Source organism: Mastigoproctus giganteus, chromosome 1, assembly GCF_048544385.1.
Source record: "Mastigoproctus giganteus isolate SK-2022 chromosome 1, ASM4854438v1, whole genome shotgun sequence".
In the NCBI taxonomy this organism is placed as follows: domain Eukaryota; kingdom Metazoa; phylum Arthropoda; class Arachnida; order Uropygi; family Thelyphonidae; genus Mastigoproctus; species Mastigoproctus giganteus.
In genome coordinates this window covers 178,779,693-178,801,141 of record NC_143575.1, presented here as the reverse complement: position 1 = coordinate 178,801,141, position 21,449 = coordinate 178,779,693, and the positions used below count along the sequence as shown (strand labels likewise).

Below are 21,449 nucleotides of genomic sequence, written 5' to 3'. Positions count from 1 at the left end.
GTCCGGTATTCGTGTAGGTAAATGAACAATCTGTGCAAGGTCATTAGTAATTGCAAAAGCCTCAGCATCTTGACCAGTTGGGTCAGTGTGACTAGAAAACGGAAGCCAGCTGGAGTTGTGAACATTAAAATCACCAAGGAAAATTACCTCACTGTTAGGAAAGTTGGACTGGAGAAAGTCAAGTTGCAAAGAGAGGAAGTCAAAGAGCTCCAAGTGATTAATGGAGTTGGGAGAACGGTAGAGACAACAGATGAATTTGACACAATGAGGTAGACAGATTTTAAGCCAGAGAAGATAAAAGAAAGGAGATTCCAAATTGCTGAGTCTCTGACAGGGAATATCAGAACGGACATATGCACAAGTACCACCTTTCAGGCAAAACGAATCATACAGTGAATAATTTGGGCGTCTGAGATGAACAGTAGTTGAATCAACCGATAACTGAGATTCTGTCAGAAAAAGTACATGGGGTTTGGCAGATTGCAAGTGGAGATTAGAGTTGAGACCACGTATATTTGTGAAATGAATTAGGAAGTGCTTGGGAGGTTTAGATCTTTTCACAGATAAGCTTGCTCTATTAGTTTGACAATTCGTGGTGTATTCAATAATAAGAAAAAGTGAGTGGGACATGCTGTATGAAGTAATGAAATTTTTGGATATGTCGTACACATGGTAAGAATATACCCAGATCCTTGTCATAACGTGGACTCGACAATGCTCCCCGCATACACACTACTCGGACTCCCTCCAGTCACTATCTGGCAGAGTAGAGGTAGCAAGATTATACACTAGCTGATCCGGAAGCCTCCTAGAGAGTTACCAATAGGTTCGGTCCAGTATACTAACTAGCGGCCAGCTTGCGAACACCGTTTTAGAGCTGTACCCTTGAAATGTAAGGAATATTGGATCTCGCCACGATGTTCATCATAATCTCAAAGTCATCAATCATACTGCATGATGGAAGAGGTGGGAAAGGGTTAACCGGAACTTAGCCCTAGAGACTAAACATGGTTTCCACTACTTCAAGCCTCCAATAAGCAAAGTGGTGGTATTGCACTGGTTGATGAGAGTCATATACCACCTAGTACTGCCTGGTAACATAGAGGGGCGGCATTCCTCCATGTGTTGTGGGCGCCACACCTCGACTCCTGCTTACGTTGGTTCACACCTGGCTGGTCACCTACCATGTACTTGTGCGTGGAGGTTATACCCAGGATTACTAACAAGCAGGAAGGTGCAAGCAGAGGATTTGGCTGTTACGGACCGTCCGGAATTCCCCGAAATTGGGTCCACTTGACTTGATTGTCACCCGAATATTAGTTCCATCAGCGTTTTAGACTCCCAGATAGCAAGTACAGCTTGTCTGGCATATCTGAGAGAATGTCTGTGACAACCTCAAGGACCAATTAATTCATACAGTGCCCCCCCCATCCCCCCCAACATCTTCTGAAGGCATCAGGAGCAAGAAAGGTAATAGAACAAACTTATCTGTAAAAAGATTTAAACTTTCTCATTCATTCCAGAAATATCTGTAGTTTCAGTTTATATCTCAATGATTTCTGTTTCCATTTATTGTCTGTCAGGTCCCACTTATTTTTTCTGACAAAAAATCCCAATGTTTTGAGCATTATCTCAAATTCATCAAATTTATTTACCAAACTCCTAGCATTGGTGTAAACGCAAGTATACATGCACCTGTTCCTTTTCTTAGCTACCCTAACAGAACCCATGTGTTTACTTGTACCTCACTGACTCCCAGCAGTCTCTGAAATATCCTGCATCTTGTTTTCCAGGCTGCTGCTCATTGCAATAGAAGCAGTGCAAGAATCACTTTCAATTGTGATGCTGCATTGAAGAACTTTTGTACTGCAGATGACAGTTTGTTTGTAAACCCCATTTCTTCCATCATGCAATTGAGATTATAATGGGCATTCTGGTGAAATCCAGTCTTCTTTGCATTTTGAGGGTACAACTTTAAAATAGTGTTCAGAGGCTGGCCACTAGATTGTTCCCCGGGCCAAAACAGTTGGTTACTCTTTAGGAGGTATCTGGATTAGCTAGTGTATATGATCTTTTGCTGCCTCTACTCTGCTAGATAGTGATGGAGGGAGTCCAAATAGTGTGTATGTGGGGGACATTGTCTAGGCAATGTTATGTCAAGGAGTTGGGTATATTCTTTTCTGTGTGTATGCCATATCCAACAATTTAATTAATTCATACAATGTCTCCCCCCCCCAACATCTTCTGAAGACATCATTAGCAAGAAAGGTAATAGAACAAACTTATCTGTAAAAAGATTTAAACTTTCTCATTCATTCCACAAATATCTGTGGTTTCAGTTTATATCTCAATAATGTCTGTTTCCATTTATTTTTCATGTCTGTTTCCACTTACTTTTTCTGACAAAAAATCCCAATTATCAGTTGCCTCAACCACCAGTCATCTCAGTTGTCCTAGTTGTTTGCTGTGTGATTTCTTTCACTTCAAAGGTACTTCTGCATATGGCCTCTCTGATATTCCCTGTCAAAATCTTAGTAATTTGGAATCTCCTCTTTTTGAACTTCTCTGTCTCTACCTCATTTTCTATCCTATTTTCTACCAAATTCATGCTCCAGTACACTGTGGCAATAACAGCTTGCAATATTAGCCGTTTCTCATAATTTTTCATAACAGTAAATGCTACCCTTGTGTATATTCTTCCACAGGGATTTCACTGTACAACAGAATCTCTACATTTAGACTTCAGTGTAATAAGATAGTAGTTCTCAGTTCAGAAGGTGATGTGGAAGGTCATTATTAGGGTCAACTATAATGAATATATGTGGCTTGTGATGAGCATGGTATTGACCTAAAATATTTTTGCTGTACATAAGCAGATCTGCACATCTGCGATCAACAAAGGCCTACTACTGCTTTACTTGTTTTTAATTGATGCTTTTTTTTCAAATGAATGTTTTAGTATTAGTGTAAGTAGCAAAAAAGATACAACAAAGCAAGCTTATACAGCATCAACAAAAAAAAAAAAAAAAAAAGCACCCTCATCACCCTCTAACAATGTGTCTGTTCCTTTCTTAAATTTATTTGAACCATTCACTTCCACGTCACAAGATGGAAGTTTGTTCCAATGATCAGTTATCCTCTGGCTGAAAGCAAATTTTTGCAAATTTGTTCAGCAGACATCCTTTCTCAAAGTCCATTTATGTGCATTGTTCTGAAAAAGAGAAGGTGCTATCGGTATTTAGTTTACTCAAACCATTTAAAGCCTTGAACACTTCAATCAGGTCTCCTTACAGTTAGTCAGCAGTTTTGAAATCTACTGGTTGAAGATGAACAGATTTTTAGGAATAAGTATTTAAATAGCCTGTTTTTCATTTTGTCTTTTATTTTACTGCTAGAAACAATTGAAATGTAGATATATATGATCACACCATAAGCAAGCTAGCTATGAGAAAAAAGTTTCCTTCATTAAAAAGATCATTATGCTTATTGTCATTTTCCATCTACTTATTTTCTATGTAATGAAAAGATATAACACAGTGCTAAGCTCTCAAGATTCCTCTAACTTGAGATCATATAATTTTTAATTTACTTTCCAAAAATGGAAAGCAGGCTTATGAGGTCACTTGGTCTGTTTCTGCCTGTTTATTATCCTCAATAATTTTTGCGTTTACCCTCTGATCCACGCTAAATTTATACACTATATTTGTAAGGTGGAGGTATTCTAATAGAAATGTTTATATTTTGATCTGCTACCTTGAAATAAGAAGATTAATGCTCAATTTATGAGTGCTAATGATTAGTACTTTTGTATTTAGAGTCTAATTTGAACCAAATTTGCAATACATGCAAGGTAGTTTTAGGGCATCTTGATGGGGTGTATTTTTTTCCATCTACCATCCTGAAATAGCATGGCAGCCACAAAAATTATAAATGCTAAATGTTTAGAATTCTGTGTTTATTCTGACATATCAAACTTACACCAATTTGAAAGGTGGAGAAAAGGTGCCTATTTAAACTCCTCTATTTGCATTCCAGAATCTGAAATGCTATGCTCCTATTTTGATTTGTCACTTTGAAAAAAGGTGATAGCCAATTAAAGTATAGACCTCATCCATTTAGAATTGTTTTAATCTGAGATAAATTAAAATATATAAGAGTAGATTATAGGATATTTTGACTGGAAACTTTTATTTCAATCTTCATCTTGACACAAGATTGAAAAGGCTTGTTTATTTACCATGTTAAAGGAAGTGGAAATCAGTTTCATTAGTTCTACCTAGAATTTCTTATTTAAATTCCTTAATATATTCAAAACCATTGCATAGTATTTTTGCTTGTCTACTACTGCTAGTGGTATTTGCATGCATTCTTATTACAATATTTCTGATTCAAACAGTTAGTATATCATAGTGTTCTTTCGAATTTAATCCAGATATCATGTAATGTTAGTCATGTAGCATATAATCTCTTTGACTGTGGTCATTAATCACTGTGGAAGAAGAAATTTATATGGTAATTCTCATGATATTTCTCTCTTATATACCACTTAATATAGATAATGGCTTTGAAATTCTGCTGAAATGATTTGGTGAGGAGGAATTAATGCACCCAAATACTCTTTTGTATATGCTAATATACTAGTTATAAATGTGCACTCATGAATATAAGATATTGAATCACTGTAGCTCTTCCCCTCCCCATCCCATATCCGTGATAATGCAAAGGAATTCTTACACAGTTGATTTCTGCAAAATCATACCAATTTTCTCTCTACTTGGTTGGTAAAACAAAATTCTAGTAAGGAATTAAAGTGCTCAATATTCTGATCCCTTCCTAGTTTATGCAAGGAATTTGTGCATGTCAGGTTCCTTTTCACAAGCATGAAACATGAACACTAAGCAAATTCTGCTATTGCGATTAATGTTGGAAGCAATCTATCAGCTGTTGTGCATTAAAACATTTCAACATTGGAATGTAGGTTACAATTAATGTAATTATCTTCAATTAATGTTATTAATTTTATTATCTTCCATCTGTTAAGCATTAAGTGTGTATTTTTGTTTCTAAGGTGATCTCAGTAATGAAGAAATAGTTCTAAAATGGATGGTTGAAAATAAAGAAAGACCTGAAAGTATTATAGAATATGTTGATAGAAAAACATTAGAGATGTTACTAGAAGAAGTGGAAACTGTGGCAGTGTATTTCTGTAAGTTAACAATTTCATTATAATTGCTATTTTTATGTTTATAATATCATTATTTTTAATTAAGTATTTTAAGTGAAGTATTTTAATTAGTTTGTTGGTATGCAAAGGTCAATTGGTACAATTAGCCAGTTTTTAGTTATTATTATTAGCTATATGGTGTAAGGAAGCCTGAGGCTTATGCTGCACCAGCCAAAAAAAAATTCCAGAGTTACCGTAAGAGAGAGAGAGAGTCAGTCAGTCAGTCAAAAGTAGAAGGGAATCACCAAGAAAGAGAAAAATGGCGATATCAAGCTTAGGACCCTGGGTGTGCCAAGCCCATACTCACCAGATGTGAGCCCCTGGGGTTATTGCGATTGTTTGGGGTCCATTCTATACCAATAAACTAATTAAAATATTTCATGTAGAAGAGTGTCTTTATTAAATCTCATAATCATTATTTTTTGTTTTCTACACTCCTGTTTTTGATTATTGTAGTTAAATCTATGTGTGTGTGCACGCGCTTGCACACGTGCTGCTTGCGCATGCATGCGTGTGTATCAGCATTGTTTCTATAAGATATGTAATTTTTTTTTTTTATTCATAAGGGGCATTGTTTTGAAATTTTCTTCTTCTAGTTCTCTGCCCTCAGGTAGGTTCAAGGCTCCACTGATGCCATGCTTCCCTATCTTGTGCTTTCCTTTTAAGTTTGAAATTCCTTTTAAGAATTTCAAACTATTCAGGCATTACTTCATGAACAGGATGTAAAACTATGCATCACAGCTTGCATTGCTAGAACAATTTGAGTCGCTGAAAAACAGGTGCTTACCCTCGAATAATATAACTGGGGGCTCATCATGAACTCAAGGCTCTGAACTCAAGGAACTCATCACTTGGTAGTAACCTACAAAGTGATGCACTTCCGATTCGGGGCCCTAAAACAGAATAACCAAGTGCAAACTACTCTGGTTCAAAAAGATTTAGTTCTATTAGGAGACTCCATTGCCAGGGAAATGGGAAATAGGCTGCCTGGAGCAACTATTAATGATGTCACCAACAGACGGTCAGATTTTAAGGGAGGTAAAGAGAATATTATTATTCATGTGGGAACTAATGACATTAAGCAACACGATCTGATGATTTGTTAGACAAATATAGGACCATGCTGAAGAAATTCCGCGAGTGAGGTCACAATGTCTGTGTCTACAATTCTGCCCAGACACGATAGGAGGGATTATATGCTGAAAGCCTTGTGGATTAATTCAAGGCTTGAAGGACTCTGCAAGACTTCCTTGTGGATTAACTCAAGGCTTGAAGGACTCTGCAAGACTTCCTTGTGGATTAACTCAAGACTTGAAGGACTCTGCAAGACTTTTTGTAGGGAAATTTCTATCAACTTGGCCGCACTTGTAGGTAGAAGGAATCTGTTTTGTAGAGATGGGATACATTTAAACAAAGATGGTGCAAGAGTTTTTGCCAGTATTATTGAGGATACCTTAAAGGTTCAGGGAAACTGCTAGTTTGGGAGGACAAGAGTAATACAGATATGCATTTATCTGATAATATTGGTTAGACATATCTCAAGAGTTCTTGTTTGTTACCACAAGCAGAACATATTAGTAAGAGAGCAGAAACGCTTCAAATGAGCTGGTAGCTGTTACACAGGTGTTTCATTTGGGGTTCATTGGGAGGTATCCATTATTATGCCGGGCTGGTTTTATCTCTTTGCATACGCCATACAATATGCTCACCTCTCAGGGACGGTTTGGAGGCTGAGGAATCTTAATTGAAGTATGTTCCTGAAAACACCAGTGTACTTACGTAACTGCCTAGTGGTTTTTATAGTAGGACAATGGCCTTGAGCCCTAAAAGATCTATTCTACCGCGTAGGTAATAGAACCCGCAGCTCCGGTCAGCGTTGTGTTTTTCACTACAAGATCCTATTGATTATAGTCAGATCTTGAAGTGCCACAATACTAGTTCTTTATTCTAAAATTTCTATTATGGTTGTCGTGTAGCAAGAGGTCTGAGGCAGGGATACTTAAACAAAACATAGTTTATTATTGAATCATACTGAACTGTTATACACACAAACATAAGTACCGAACAACTTGACTTCAATAAACAATAGAAAGACAACTTATGTGCCTTTAGTTAGTGATGTAGGTTGTGTATATGTTCTTCGTGTAGTTCTTCCATGGATGGCTCATCTCTAGCCCATACTCCACATCCTGGTGATTATAGAGGCATGTAACAATTTGTGTAGCTACATTAAGGATAAGCTAGTCAGGTCTACAGACATTGTATCATAATGAAGCACAACAATAGCTATCACAACATTTCCCAAGTTACCCTAAGAGAGGGACACACACACACACACACACACACACACACACACACGCGCGCGCGTGCCAAGAAAGAGAAGAATGATGATATCCAACTCAGGACCCTGGGTGTGCCAAGCCCATACTCACTAGATGTTGAGCCCCTGGGGTGTAATTGTTTTACCGGTATGTCATTAATGTCTTATTATATTGGTTGACTAAATTGGAAAATAGGTCCGGATTGACCTCTTGGTAAGTTAAAGAATCTAATACTGCAGAATTTAATTTGTTGATATAACCTTGCTTGTCTAAAACTACAAATGTGTCACCTTTGTCTGCTTTTTTGAATCATGATATCTTTTTTTTTTTTTTTTGAAGGTCACACAGCACTGAGATTTCCTTTCTATTTAATTTGGGAAGGTGTGGGCTTTTAGGATTATTGACTATCTGGTTAATTTGCTGAATGATTATGCCTTCCTGTGGAATGTTTCGAAGTCCAAATTCGACGTCTATAACAAGCTGTTTTTTAGGCAAATTGTGTGGTCATTTGCCTAATTTGGTCACAGATTAGGGATCTTGTAGAGAGATTAGTGACACGGGGCTGGCCAGGTGTGTTGCACGTTGAGTGGGGTGGTTCTGGGTAATTAGCGTGTAGGTTTTTTGTTATCTGGGATAGCCTGTTTAGTTTATTTCTGTGTCCATCTCAAATTTCCAAAGCTAGTGTTTCGAGAAGAAAATTGACAGTGGTTTTTAATGCTGACCAATCTTTAAGGCATATGCATTTTCTTAATTTATTATGAATTTGTTTTACTTGATGCAGATATTGTTGCTTGATAGAATAACAGGATTTCAAGGTGATGCTATCAAGCAACAATGAATGTCAAATACACCTTGGATTGTCTAGGACATGTTAAACAATAATTCCCTACCTATTAACCATAGAAAACTCCCAATTACAGCTATTTTCGATTTGATAAAACTTTTAATTGAAGCCAATTATATTACCTTCCAAGGTAGTTTTCAAACAGTTTTTCCGTCTACCCATGGGATTAAATCTGAGTGGTTTATTAGCGAAAATATACCTTACCAGCATCGAAATAACACATTTAACACCCTTTGTTCCACATATCACCTATTATGGTAGATATCTTGAAGATATACTTTGCGGGCGCCTCCGTAGCGAGGTGGGAAGGAGCAACAGTGCGTAGCACACGCTTCTTGATTAGACTGGGTTTCGAGCCCGTTACCACCAAATACAGAGGCTGCGGAAAGGTCAAGGAATGGCCACCGCATTTCCTGGAGCAATATGGCCTTAGTTGCTAATGCTCCTAAAAAAACCAAAATAACAATAATAATAATAATAATAATAATAACGATATACTTTGCATCACAGATTCCAGGACCATACAAGACATTCTACGGAACTTTAATAATATTCATGCAAGATTAAACTTTACACTAGAAACCAAAAATACTGAAATGAAATCATTACAATTTTTAAATTTCATAGAGGTTACTCCTTACCTATTATAAATGAAATAAGGTTACAAGCAAAAAATAGATTACATGATACCACACCAACCATCAATAATAATATAATTTTTTTTTTATTTCTTTACCATATATTGAACAATGGTACAAACAACTAAATAGTATTTTGAAAATCATAGCCAAACCTACAAAGAAACTATATGCAGCCCTTAATAATCACTCAGTCCAATCCTGTACCATGTTCCAAATAAACGATTTAGTTTACAATGTATCTTGCAAGGATTTCTGTACACTCAATACAAGAATGAAGCAACATTCAAGTCCATCCTTGCATCCCACTCCTCTGCTTTGGAACTTGTATTCCAGGCAATCGGTGAAGACCACACCTTTCTATTTATCGAAGCAAAAATCCTTAGCATCCAACACGATTATACCAAATTATTAATTGCTGAGACTCTAGATTAAATTTCATCAAAATTAAGTCAGTGTACGTCACCCTTACCCCATCTTAGATTCATTGTCCTTCCCGCGCATGTGCCAAGATAGCAACTAATCTCCATGCTATAAATTTCGTTACACAACTTGTGGTTTCACTTTTCTGTGATCATGACATTAGTCGAAAAGCTATGTCCACTTCAGGGAAGTAAAAATATTTTTTTTAATTCCTTACTGTTTCAGTGGATCCTTAATGGTTTTTTTTGTTTTTGTTTTAACATTTGTTGTTAAAGTATTTAAAGGATGGACTCATTGCTTAAATTTGTTTCAAAGCATTTAAATTGTTTTTAAAGTATAGACTTATTGTCTTCTTGCACTCAAAGATTTCTGTTGTTGATTCAATGTAATTTTGGAGTCTGATTTGGGGCTGCGGGCCACTGATTCTGTGGTGCATTTAATCATTGATTCTGTCTAAGAGTGTGACAAATTCATGTAAATTATTTGCATAGTTAATTCAACAATAGAGAGTATCAGCACTGAAGTGTTCTACAAGACATCATAGAGGTAATTCCTCCTTTCTTAACTAATTAATTTTTTAAATAAAGAAATAAATATTGATTCTACGTATTCCTACAATTGGTAAGGTCTGTTTTGTGTTATGTTACACACTTTATGTGGAAACATTTTCATTTCGTTATACAACTTAATTACTTAAAAATTTAATCTATTTTGTGAAATCTACTTAGAATATTTTTCCTAATTTTAGAATTTTTGCATATCTGTTCTAAACTAGTCAGGAAAATTTTCTCTCTCTCACTGTAATTAGCAATACAAGTTTATAATTTTTCTATTGAGTAATTAGTGCTGTTATTTATAATTAGATGAACCAGAATGTATTGAATGTGGCAGCATAATCCATGAGCTAGAACATATTGATGATGATACTGACCAGTATAATATTACATTTGTAAAAACAGATGATATAAATTTTGCTCAGGATTTAGGAGTTTCAGAAATTCCTAGTCTCGTATACTTTGAAAATCAGATTCCAAGTATATATATTGGTAAGTTGAATTATTTTAATATTATATTATAAAATCATTTAATCTAATAGCATGTTAAGCTCTGTTATTTTTTGATATAAGAAATACAACTGCCATTCAATTTTCAAGTACTCATAGATTCTATTTGGAAGAGAGAAAAAGATATCAAGAGACCTGCAAAGAACGTCTATATAAACATTTCCATAAAATGTTGCTGGTGTTTTAGGCAGCATGCATGCACGCACATATGAAAGTTTCACTTTTTCCCCTCCCTTTTCTTTTCTTAAATGAATTATTTCCAGAAATGCCTGGCATATCATACCATATTTCCTTCATTTTTAACCTCTATGCAAAGTTTTCAAAACTTCTATGAATGGCTTTTGTGTTTGACAATATCTCTTGCTTATACCAGTTAAATAATTGAGAATTGACATGACCAGTTATATCATAAAATGAAGCTCTCTCACATTTTTGAATGGTAGTTGAATCACTATATTGCCCCAACAGTGATAGCAGTTTATCTGATAACTATATCCTCTCCTTCACTATTCCTTCATAAGTAATTCTTAATTCTCAAACAAGTCTTAAAAAATCCAAGGAAACCTAAAAGTGAAAGATATTTATGGCACACATTTGCCAAAAAGTCACTCAGTCTGAAAAAATGTTATATGAGCATTTTCATGGAATATTTTGTATATCATTCAAGATAGGATATTTTTGAAATGAAGGCACTTATTAACAGTATAAGTGATGAGGGACATGGCTAAAAACATAGTTTTGAAACTTTGAATTAAATAAGCACTTGACTTCATTGGTTCATAATTAAGTTAATAACTTTAATTACATTGTTAACATTACTGATTAACATTTTGGACTGATTCTCCCTCATCAGTGGTAATAACATAAAGTATTATATAGCATAAATAAATGAATAACAAAATATAGAGAGACTTTAATTTAGAGGTAAATATTCTGACAGTCACTTGCATCATCATCACCACTTGAGCCTACCAACTATTAAAGGATAACCTTTAATAGGCTGGTAGGCTGAGGGTAAGTAAAGAATGTTTATTGATTGTGAGTGTCTCTGCTTATAGCTAACCAATTGGAGCATATGGGGGGGCAGGGTGAGTTGTAGAGCTGTATTTATACTGGATTGTTCAAAATTGGAGGAAGTGATGTGCTTTTTGTAGAAGTTGCAGTACTGTACTTTGCAGTTCTGTTTACAGGACTAGTTGCACTGTCATCATGAACAGAATGCTATTGCTTGACGGATTAGTATTAGGTCTTCTGTGGTTTTTTTCTCTTTTTTTTTTAAATTTTTTTATTTATACTAGGGGTAAAGTATTTGTACTCTGTTTGTGTAACACAGAACTCTGTGAAGGCCAGAGGTTTTACTAAAAAGTGTGTGTTGTATTGTTCCTCTGACCTTTTAGCCGTTGGGCTGCTAGAGGGACCCCACATTGTCCACACTTGCCCTGAGGAGTCAGGTGGAATAGAGGGATCGCAGTAGAAGTTTGTACTCTAGCAGGTCCTGCCACCTAATTTCTTAAGATTTTAGGGGCTAGGGCCTATATATATATATAAGCCCAGGGGCTCACATCTGGTGAGTATTATGGGCTTGGCACACCAGGGTCCTGGTGTGCCAAGGATATCATAATTTTTCTCTTTCTTGGTGATTCCCTTCTACTTCTGACTCTAGTTTTCTCTCTCTTTCTCTCAGGGTACTTAAAAAAAATATATATATATATATATATATATATATAAATTAAGTGCTGGAAATTAGGTTATGGCTGAATTGGAGTTTAAGTTAGGGTATGGTTAAATTTAGATGCTAAGTTAAGTTTCATTTAGATTAAGAGCAAGTGCTATGGTTGGATAATTTAGAGTAGGGAAGAACACTGACAGCTGGGGAAGGGAACAAATAGAAGTATGGGGACAATAGGGAAGGCAGCCCCAGAAATATCAGTTGAGATAAGCCTCACCGGGGGAAAGAGGGGGGATGGCACAGCTGGCAGCAGAGCTGCATGTTGTCAGTGGGGGAAATAGACACACATTTACTTCATTTGTAATCCACACTCTCACTCTACTTTCATTCTATTTTTACTTTTTTTTTTTTTTTTTTTTTTTAACATTTTATAGTAAATTATTATTTTTTATATTTTATAGTAATTTTTATATATACAGTATATGTATATATACTGTATATATAAAAGTAAAAATAATAATAAAAAAATATATATATATATATATATATATTTTTTTTTTTTTTTTTTGTTAGGTTGTGTGTGTGTGTATTTTTTTTTTTTTTTTTTTTTTAATTATTATTATTTTTTTCACATGCTGGGGAATGCAGTGGTCTGTAATGTAAATTTAATACTAATGCATAATAATTAAGCTAAGTAAGAATATAAAAGATTAAAACTAGGGTTGGTGTGTACTTGGCTGTAGCATTTGCTTGACTCTTGCTTTCTGCACTGCACTCTCCTGGCACCTCAACTTACTGTTATTCTTCACTTGTGGTACAGGCCAGGGGAGAATGCAGTGATAGCGCATGTGTTGTTAGTAAATGTTTGTTAGTATATATTAAGTAATGTAAGTTATTATTAGCTTTGTATTCTTTTGGCCAATTACATTTGCTCTTTCACTCATTCCCATTAACCATAACACTCATTCACTCTTTCTTGCCCTCATGTTCGGTCACTCTGTCACTCAGTGCCCAGCACATTCATCCTGTCTTTCATTCTCATTCATTAGCTTATTTATTCTTCTTTCATTCTACATTGCATCCCTTTGCTACTAGCTTACAAATATTTTTCAGCTAATCTGCTTCCCTGGCTGCCTGTACATCTTCCATCCCTACGTGGTTATTTAGTATGGGGCCCCAGGTTCCTCACATGGCAGGATGGCACCTCCGTAGCCAGGTGGGTAGGAGCAGCAGTGCGTAGCACACACTTCTTGATCAGACCGGGGTTCGAGCCTGTGACCACCAAATACGGAGGATGCAGAAAGGTCAGGAAATGACCACCGCATATCCCCACAGCAATATGGCCTTAGTTGCTAATGCTCCTAAAAACCAAAACAACAACATGGCAGGGTAGTCCTGGGGTGGGGGGTATCTATGTCAATCCAGTTTTGTCATGTCAGTTTTCTGTCAGCGTGCAGAATACTGCATTCTGTGCTGAGAGATGTGGGCAATTTTAGCTATTGATTATTTTTTAATTGCTGATGGGCTGAATTGCTCTTCTTTGGATAGTTCAGCATATTTTGAATACTTTCTGTGTGAAGGTTGTAATGGTTTCATAATTTTCCTCTTCTATGATGAATAGATATTCTTCTCCCCTGGGAAGGAGGCCAATCTGTGTTCTGGGGAAATTATACATTCATACAGAATGTGTGCTTAGTCTTCACTCTCACACAGGTGCAGTTTGGGTCATCAGTCAGCCCCAAGGAGGTTAGTTTTGCCTTTAGGGAGCTGTGACCTGTCAATATAAATATTGTAAAAAGTCCAGGGGCATAACACTTAGGTGGCTTTGGACTAACCTTTGCCACCTATGGCAGAAACCTTTTGGTAACCAGACCTCTGGTTTCCTGCTCCTGGAGGAAGTTCATGGAGCTTTGCGGCTATTCTTTTTCTTTTCAGCCTTGATGGTGTTGGTTGTGTCAAGCTATCCCCAGAAAATCTGTGGGTGTGCCCTTTTTTAAGTCTATAATACAAGCCTCTTTTGGCTACTTCCAAATAAAGTGGGAGATCTGTGGCCAGCAACTGCAGCACAGGTGTGCCCACTGTGCGACATGCTCTGGTAATAGTGAGAAGTATTGTCCTTTGTATTGATTCTAATTTATTCTCATTTATTACTATGGCTGAGCAGGCGAACCTTGCACTGGCTCCATAGGTGATAACAGGTAGGAATATTCCACAGTATACAATTGCCAGGGTCTTTCTTTTGAGCCTCCAGTCTGCTCGACTGATCCTGGCAATCATACCTGCATAAATTCTCACTTTCTTTGCCTAGTAGGTCAATTGGGGGTAAAAGGTTAATTTTGAATTGAAGACTACTATCGAAGACTAAAACAAGATATTTTAGTTCTTTGAATTTTTGTTTGCATCCTCGTATTCCAGTGTGAATTTTAATTACTATGATTTGCTATTTGGAATATTATTTACTATTTGGTATATTATTTGCAAAATATCAACTATTATTTTTTTATCAGCTATAATTAAAATGTCTTCAAGATACCTTCTGAAAAATTTTATGTTCGATAAAAAATGGGTAATATGTAATTGTTCAATCCTATCGAGGTAAATCTCCATAACCAGACCACTCAAACTTAAACCCATAGGTAGGCCAAATATTTGTCTGTAGACTTGGTGTTAAAATGATATAAAATTCGTATGTATTAATAATTTTATCAGTTTAAACCTTGAGTTTTGGTAATCTAATGGGAAAGATACTAAAGGAATCTTTATTTAAAAGATCCCACAATATGTCTAATGAAAATTCAATATCTACATTAGTATAGAGAGATTCTACATCTTGAAAAAACATAAAACATTATCTGCTTCCAACTTACAATCTTTTAACATCATAAATAGAGAGTCTGAATTTTTTTATATTAACATTTAGTAACCTTCTAAATGGTTTTATAATATTATAAAGAAATGTTGCCAAAGGGGCAAAAGCTGAGTTTCTATACAACACTATTGGTCTTATGGGATAACCTACTTTATGGAGTTTAATTTGACCAAATAAATTTGAAATATTATAAGTTTTTGCTTTTAATTCTTTTAGTTGGTAAATTGTAATGTAGTCATATTTCCTATATTCCGTCAAAGTTCTATTGTAATCCTTAACTAAATTATCAAACACGGTTTTATTTATCTCATTATATGTAGAATTATCTGATATAATATCATTTAACTTTTTTACTTAATCAGCATTGTTCAAAACTACCACAATGTCACCCGTACAGCATATTGTATAACTGTATCTTTATTGTTTTTTAATTTTTTTATAGCTAATCTCTCCTCTCTCTCTTTAAAATAGGTACTTGTACCTCTTTAGAGTTATTAATAATATTATTCGCTTGTTGAATTATTAATTCAACAAGCAAATTAAAGGAGGCAGCAAAGGAAGTAAGCAAACCCTTAGCCATAATTATGAGAGCTTCCTTGGACTCAGAGTAGGTCCCCATGGACTGAGGGTGTGTAAATGTATCACCAGTTCACAAAGGGGGTTTAAAAGGGGACACAATAACTATAGACCTGTTAGTTTGACTTGTGTTCTGGGGAAAATAATAGAGTCAATGCTTAAAAAAGCATTGCAGGATCATCTTATAATGTATTACCCTATACATTATAGTAACCAATTTGATTGATTACTATAATGTGGTCACAAAGGAAGTGAATGTCAAAAATAATTTTGATATCATATACTTGGATTTCAGAAAAGCTTTTGATACTGTTGCACATGGAAGACTGCTGTACAAATTGGAGAGGTATGTCATTAAGGGTAAGTTACTTCAATGGATGAAGGGATGGTTGAGTGCAAGATGATAGAGAGTGGTAATCAATGGACAAATGTTATTAGTGGAGTTACCCAGGGTTTGGTGCTGGGCCCATTGTTGTTTTGTGTATTCATCAATGATATTGATGAAGGTATGTCAGGATTAATGTCCAAGTTTGCAGATTATACAAAGGTTGGTAGGGTTGTTGATGACAGTAAAGACAGTATGCTACTCGAACTGGATCTGGATAAGTTGGGCAAATGGGCTGAGAAGTGACAACTGAAGTTTAACATTGACAAATGCAAAGTACTGCATATGGGTAGCAATAACTCAAGAGAAATGTACCAACTGTGTGGTACTACACTCAGGGAAGTGGAAGGTGAAAAAGACCTGGAGGTAATTGTGCAATCAAATATGAAGTTTGCTGAACAGTGCAAACGGGCTGCCAGGGCAGGTCATGGAATCTTGTCAACGATATATAGGAATTTTGCAGCAGAGTACATCTCTACATCCTTCCTATTTTAGGAAGGATGTAGAGATGCTAGAATGAGTACAAAGAAGGGCAACAAGATTGGTGAGGGGAACAAAGGGGTGCTCTTACCAAGATAGGCTTTAAGTTTTGCAAATTGCAGCACCTGGAGAGTAGGCACCTGCAAGGTGATCTGATTGAGGTGTATAAGGCCTTGAATGGGTTGAGCGAGCTGAAGGCTGATGGGATTCTTCCTCTTGCTCAGATTAAGAACCTGAGGGGGCATGGTTTCAAATTGAGGAAAGATAGTTGTAGAATAGATGTGCGGAAATTTGCCTTTAGCCAGCAGGTAGTTGATTGGTGGAACAGGCGTCCATCTTTTGTTGTGGAAGCTAATAGCCTAAATAAATTTAAGGCTGAGCTAGACAGGCATTTGGAATGAATGGAGGGGTGAAATGGGAGTTTTTTTGTTTTTTTTTTGCTGATGCTGCATAAGCTTGCATCATATTCCTCTGCTAAATCTAATCTCTGATTCATATATATGTCATTCCACCATTCAGTTCCAAGATTCTTTACCTGGATTAATTAACAAAACCTTAATTACGTCACAGACTTCAGTCCATCTGGCTGGATATAAACATCATATCAGAGGCCCCAGAGCTAGGGATATCCAGATACTTCATCTAAGCGATTTCATACCACTGTAACCACAGTCTTAAATCTTATCTCTTAGTATATTTCAATTCTGTTCTATAACATTCTGTAAACCCAACCGTAAGAGTTGGCACCACTGCTGGATCTATATCTATACTAATCATTGTAGTCGGGTTCTTCGTTTTAATATATCTAGCACCCTCACATACTCAGGGCACTGTCTATCAACAGCCTAGAGGAAATCTTCCTCCTCCAACATTTGACATAGAGCAGCGATTCCTCCTTTTTTGTACACTCTCTAAAGGTATGACTGCTGTGGTAAGAGTAATTTTTTTGTCATTTGAGTGAAATTTCATCTAGGCGGCCAACCGGGCTCCTGCCCATATGCTGCTTATTCTTAGCTTTGCTGCATCTTAACCTTTTCTGGTTAGTAATCCAAGTTCAAACATAATCAAATTAACATGAAAGCAATGACCTTTGGCCTCTAGGCAGGGACAGCATCTCCATCCCCACCACGAGGAGGTAAGGCTCCCCATCCAGGAAACCTTATTTCTAATGATCAAACTGTCGTTGATAACCATAAAATAAAATCAAATAATCAATCCACCATTTAAGCTGTGGAATCTCTCACCCATCCCTATTCAAGAGCCTAGCTTAAATAGGTGGGAAAAGAGTCTCACTCTCTTCTTACATTAATCAAGGTAATTGGCATCTCTAATCACTACTACAATAAACAATTCCGCAATTCTCTCCATCTCTACTAGTGAGATTTTATTACATATAACCTTTGCACCGGGCAAGTAACCCGACGTACAACCCAGCATATCACTATTGACACCTCCATGCCACCAGCTGAGACAGCCACCTCCAGATCATGCACAATGAGGGCTTCTACCCTTTCTTCCTACCAAAGGAGGTGTCACAGAGCAACACTGCAGGATTAAGTTCTAAACTTCATAATCAGTTCTTCTTTTGATTATGTTCAGTGCCCTAAGGTAATTGAGACACTTTTTATCAACTGCGACGTGCCCAGATGGACACTTTCTACTACTCCAAAACTTTTGCACACTTTGGTGGCTGTTCTTTTTTAGTGCATTCTCTAAATGAGTGGCCATGCTCAGCACAGTGGCCACAGATCACATCTGCACACAGTGCTTGGCCACATGGCCATATAACATACATTTATAGCACTGGGTTGGCATCATTAGAACTCTCACCCAGTGCGGCGACCATCCTATAAATGTCCTTGTCCATGCCATCAGAATTCATCTAATGGCACCAAACACCTCAAGAATGTAATTAAGTCCAGAAGATCCTCTGACCTTATTTTTAATCAGAATTCTCACTTCTTGCATCTGATTCTGAGTCGCCCCACAATCTGCCAGGTTCTTCTCATAGAGCTCTTGAAGAAAGTAATCTTGATTCAAACTTTTGTCAACATCAAACACCACTAATCTCTGGCTATGGTAGGGGTCATTTATTAAAACATTAACTATATTAGCCACCTGGCTTCCTTCCATATGCCAATTTTAACTCTGCTATAATCGTTACAGCTTGATATGGTTAGAATTATCACAATAACAAAATAGTCAACCTGTTGTATCAATAACATAAACTTGATAGAATGACCTTTACCTAGTGGTGGGAATGATGGCTCCGCCCTCACCATGAGGAGGTAGGGCACCCTATCTAACAAAACCATATCTGACAACAAAAATAACAAATTCTGGAATTGATCTCATTAAGTGACTTTATTAATTCCAGATACAGAGTAACAATCCTCCTCTTTACAAACTTGGTTCAAGTATAACATAATTTTTAATATTAACTACTAGAGCCACACCCCTACCATGGTAGGGGTCATTTGTCAAGCTTGGTCTATTGGCCTCCTAAGCTTTTTCTCATATGCCAGCAATTCTGTGCTGTATGGTATTGTTACAGCACAGAACCTTAACTGGTTAGTTTTGTCACAGAAACACAATCAACTTTGACTATAACAAATAACAATAAGGAGAGAAATTACCTTTGGCGTCCACAACAAAAGATGGAAGCCTGTTCCACCAATCAACTACCCGGTGGCTAAAGGCAAATTATCACACATCTGTTCTACAACTATCTTTCCTCAGTTTCTTAGTTTCAGCAAGATGATGAATCCCATCAGCATTCAGCTTGCTCAACCCATTCAAGGCCATGTACATCTCAATCAGATCACCTCGCAGGTGCCTACTCTCCAGGCACTGCAATTTGCAGAACTTAAGCCTTTCTTAAGAGCTTCCCTTTGTTCCCCTCACCAATCTTGTTGCCCTTCTTTGCTCATTCTAGCAACTCTACATCCTTCCTAAAATGAGGCCTCTAGACCTGTACACAGTACTCTAGGTGTGGCCTGACTATTTCCTTGTATAACAGGATTATCACCTCCCTGTCACCTGCTAGCAAAATTCCTATATATCATTGACAAGACTCCATGACCTGCCCTTGCAGCCCGTCTGCACTGCTCAGCAAACTGGCGCCTCCGTAGCCAGGTGGGCAGGAGCAGCAGTGCATAGCACAAGCTTCTTGATTAGACTGGGGTTCGAGCCCATGACCACCAAATATGGAGGATGTGGAAAGGTCAGGGAATGACCACGCATGTGCCTGGAGCAATGTGGCCTTAGTTGCTAATGCTCCTAAAAACCAAATAACAACAACAGCTCAGCGAACTTCATATTTGGCTGCACAATTACCCCCAGATCTTTATCACTTTCCACTTCCCTGAGTGTAGTACCACCCAGTTGGTATGTTTCTCTTCGGTTATTGCTTTGCCTTTGCATTTGTCAATGTTAAACTCCAGTTGCCACTTCTCAGCCCATTTTTCCAACTTATCTAGATCCAGTTGGAGTAGCATACTGTCATTAACAACCCTGCCAACCTTTATATCATCTGCAAACTTGGATATTAAACCTGATACACCTGCATTGATATCATTGATAAATATACAAAACAACAATGGGCCCAACACCAAACCCTGGGGAACTCCAGTAATAACATTTGTCCACACAGAGCAGTATCCATTGATTACCACTCTCTGTCGTCTCCCACTCAACCATCTCTTTATCCATTGTAGCAACTTACCCTTAATACCATACCTCTCCAATTTGTACAGCAGTCTTCTATGTGCAACAGTATCAAAAGCTTTCCTAAAATCCAAGTATATGATATCAAAATTATTTTTGACATTCAGTTCCTTTGTGACCACATCATAGTATCCAATCAAATTGGTCAGACAAGACCTCCCTTTAACAAACCCATGTTGTGTCTTAACTATTACTGCAGTCTTGTCTAGATGATCTGCAATGCTTCTTTAATCCGTGATTCCATTATTTTCCCCGGAACACAAGTTAAACTGACAGGTCTGTAGTTACTCGTGTCACCTTTTGAACCTCCTTTGTGAATTAGTGATATATTTGCACACCTCCAGTCCATGGGGACCTTCCCTGAGCCCAAGGAAGCTCTCATAATTATGGCTAAGGGTTTGCTTACTTTCTTTCTGCCTCCTTTAATATAACTGGATATTATAAATTAATTAATAGTCTTACTTAAAATATAGTAATTACACTCCTGCAAAACTAATTACTATATAGTATATATAGTAATTACTATATTAAAAAATATAGTAATTACTATAGTAATCTGATAGTAATTACACTCTTGCAAAACTATAGTAATCTGATAGTAATTACACTCCTGCGAAACTATAAAAGAGAATTTGAAATAGTAATATGAAAAAGAATACGAAATCTCAGTGCAATTAACACTAACAATAGCAGCAGAACAGCAGCTCTTACTCTGACACTTTTTTATTATTCAGCAATGTTGGAATCCAGGTAAGAAAAGTTTTACATACTCTATCACATTAACACAAATAAAACTTCTTCACTAGTTTTAAATAAAAACAAAACAAAAAACAATCATTTTTAAGTTAAAAAATGTCTACTTAGTGGAGCTCAAATAATGGTGCCTAGTCTGTTTTGTAAAAGACAATTCATTAATTAACCTCACAGTTCTCTTTTGAATTGTGTTAAGAAGTGTGAGATGTTTTGGGAGCCCTACAAAGATCTGGGAAAACAATATTCTATAGTAGGGCCTATATGTGGGATTTGTACAGAGTAAGTAGTTGTTAGAAGAAAAGTAATGCTAAGAACAAAAAAGAAAACCCAGTTTTTTTTATGCAATGGAAGCAGTATTTCTGATATGCTTATTCCAAGAGAGAGAGAGAGAGAGAGAGAGAGAGAGAGAGAGAGAGAGAGAGAGAGAGAGAGGTTATAAGTCAGGGTAATCTCTAATAGAGATATGTAATCCTGTCT

At 36.6% G+C, this 21,449-nt stretch overlaps 1 protein-coding gene across 1 annotated transcript in view; it reads left to right on the top strand.

Moving 5' to 3' along the window:
- The window catches only part of LOC150091328 (uncharacterized), a 693,262-nt gene that overhangs the window by 373,126 nt on the left and 298,687 nt on the right, over positions 1-21,449 (top strand). Inside the window, exons 19-20 of the mRNA XM_090375165.1 lie at positions 5,069-5,206; positions 10,314-10,496. Of these exons, the coding sequence (XP_090231291.1) occupies positions 5,069-5,206; positions 10,314-10,496 (321 nt within the window). The remainder of the gene's footprint in view (positions 1-5,068; positions 5,207-10,313; positions 10,497-21,449) is intronic.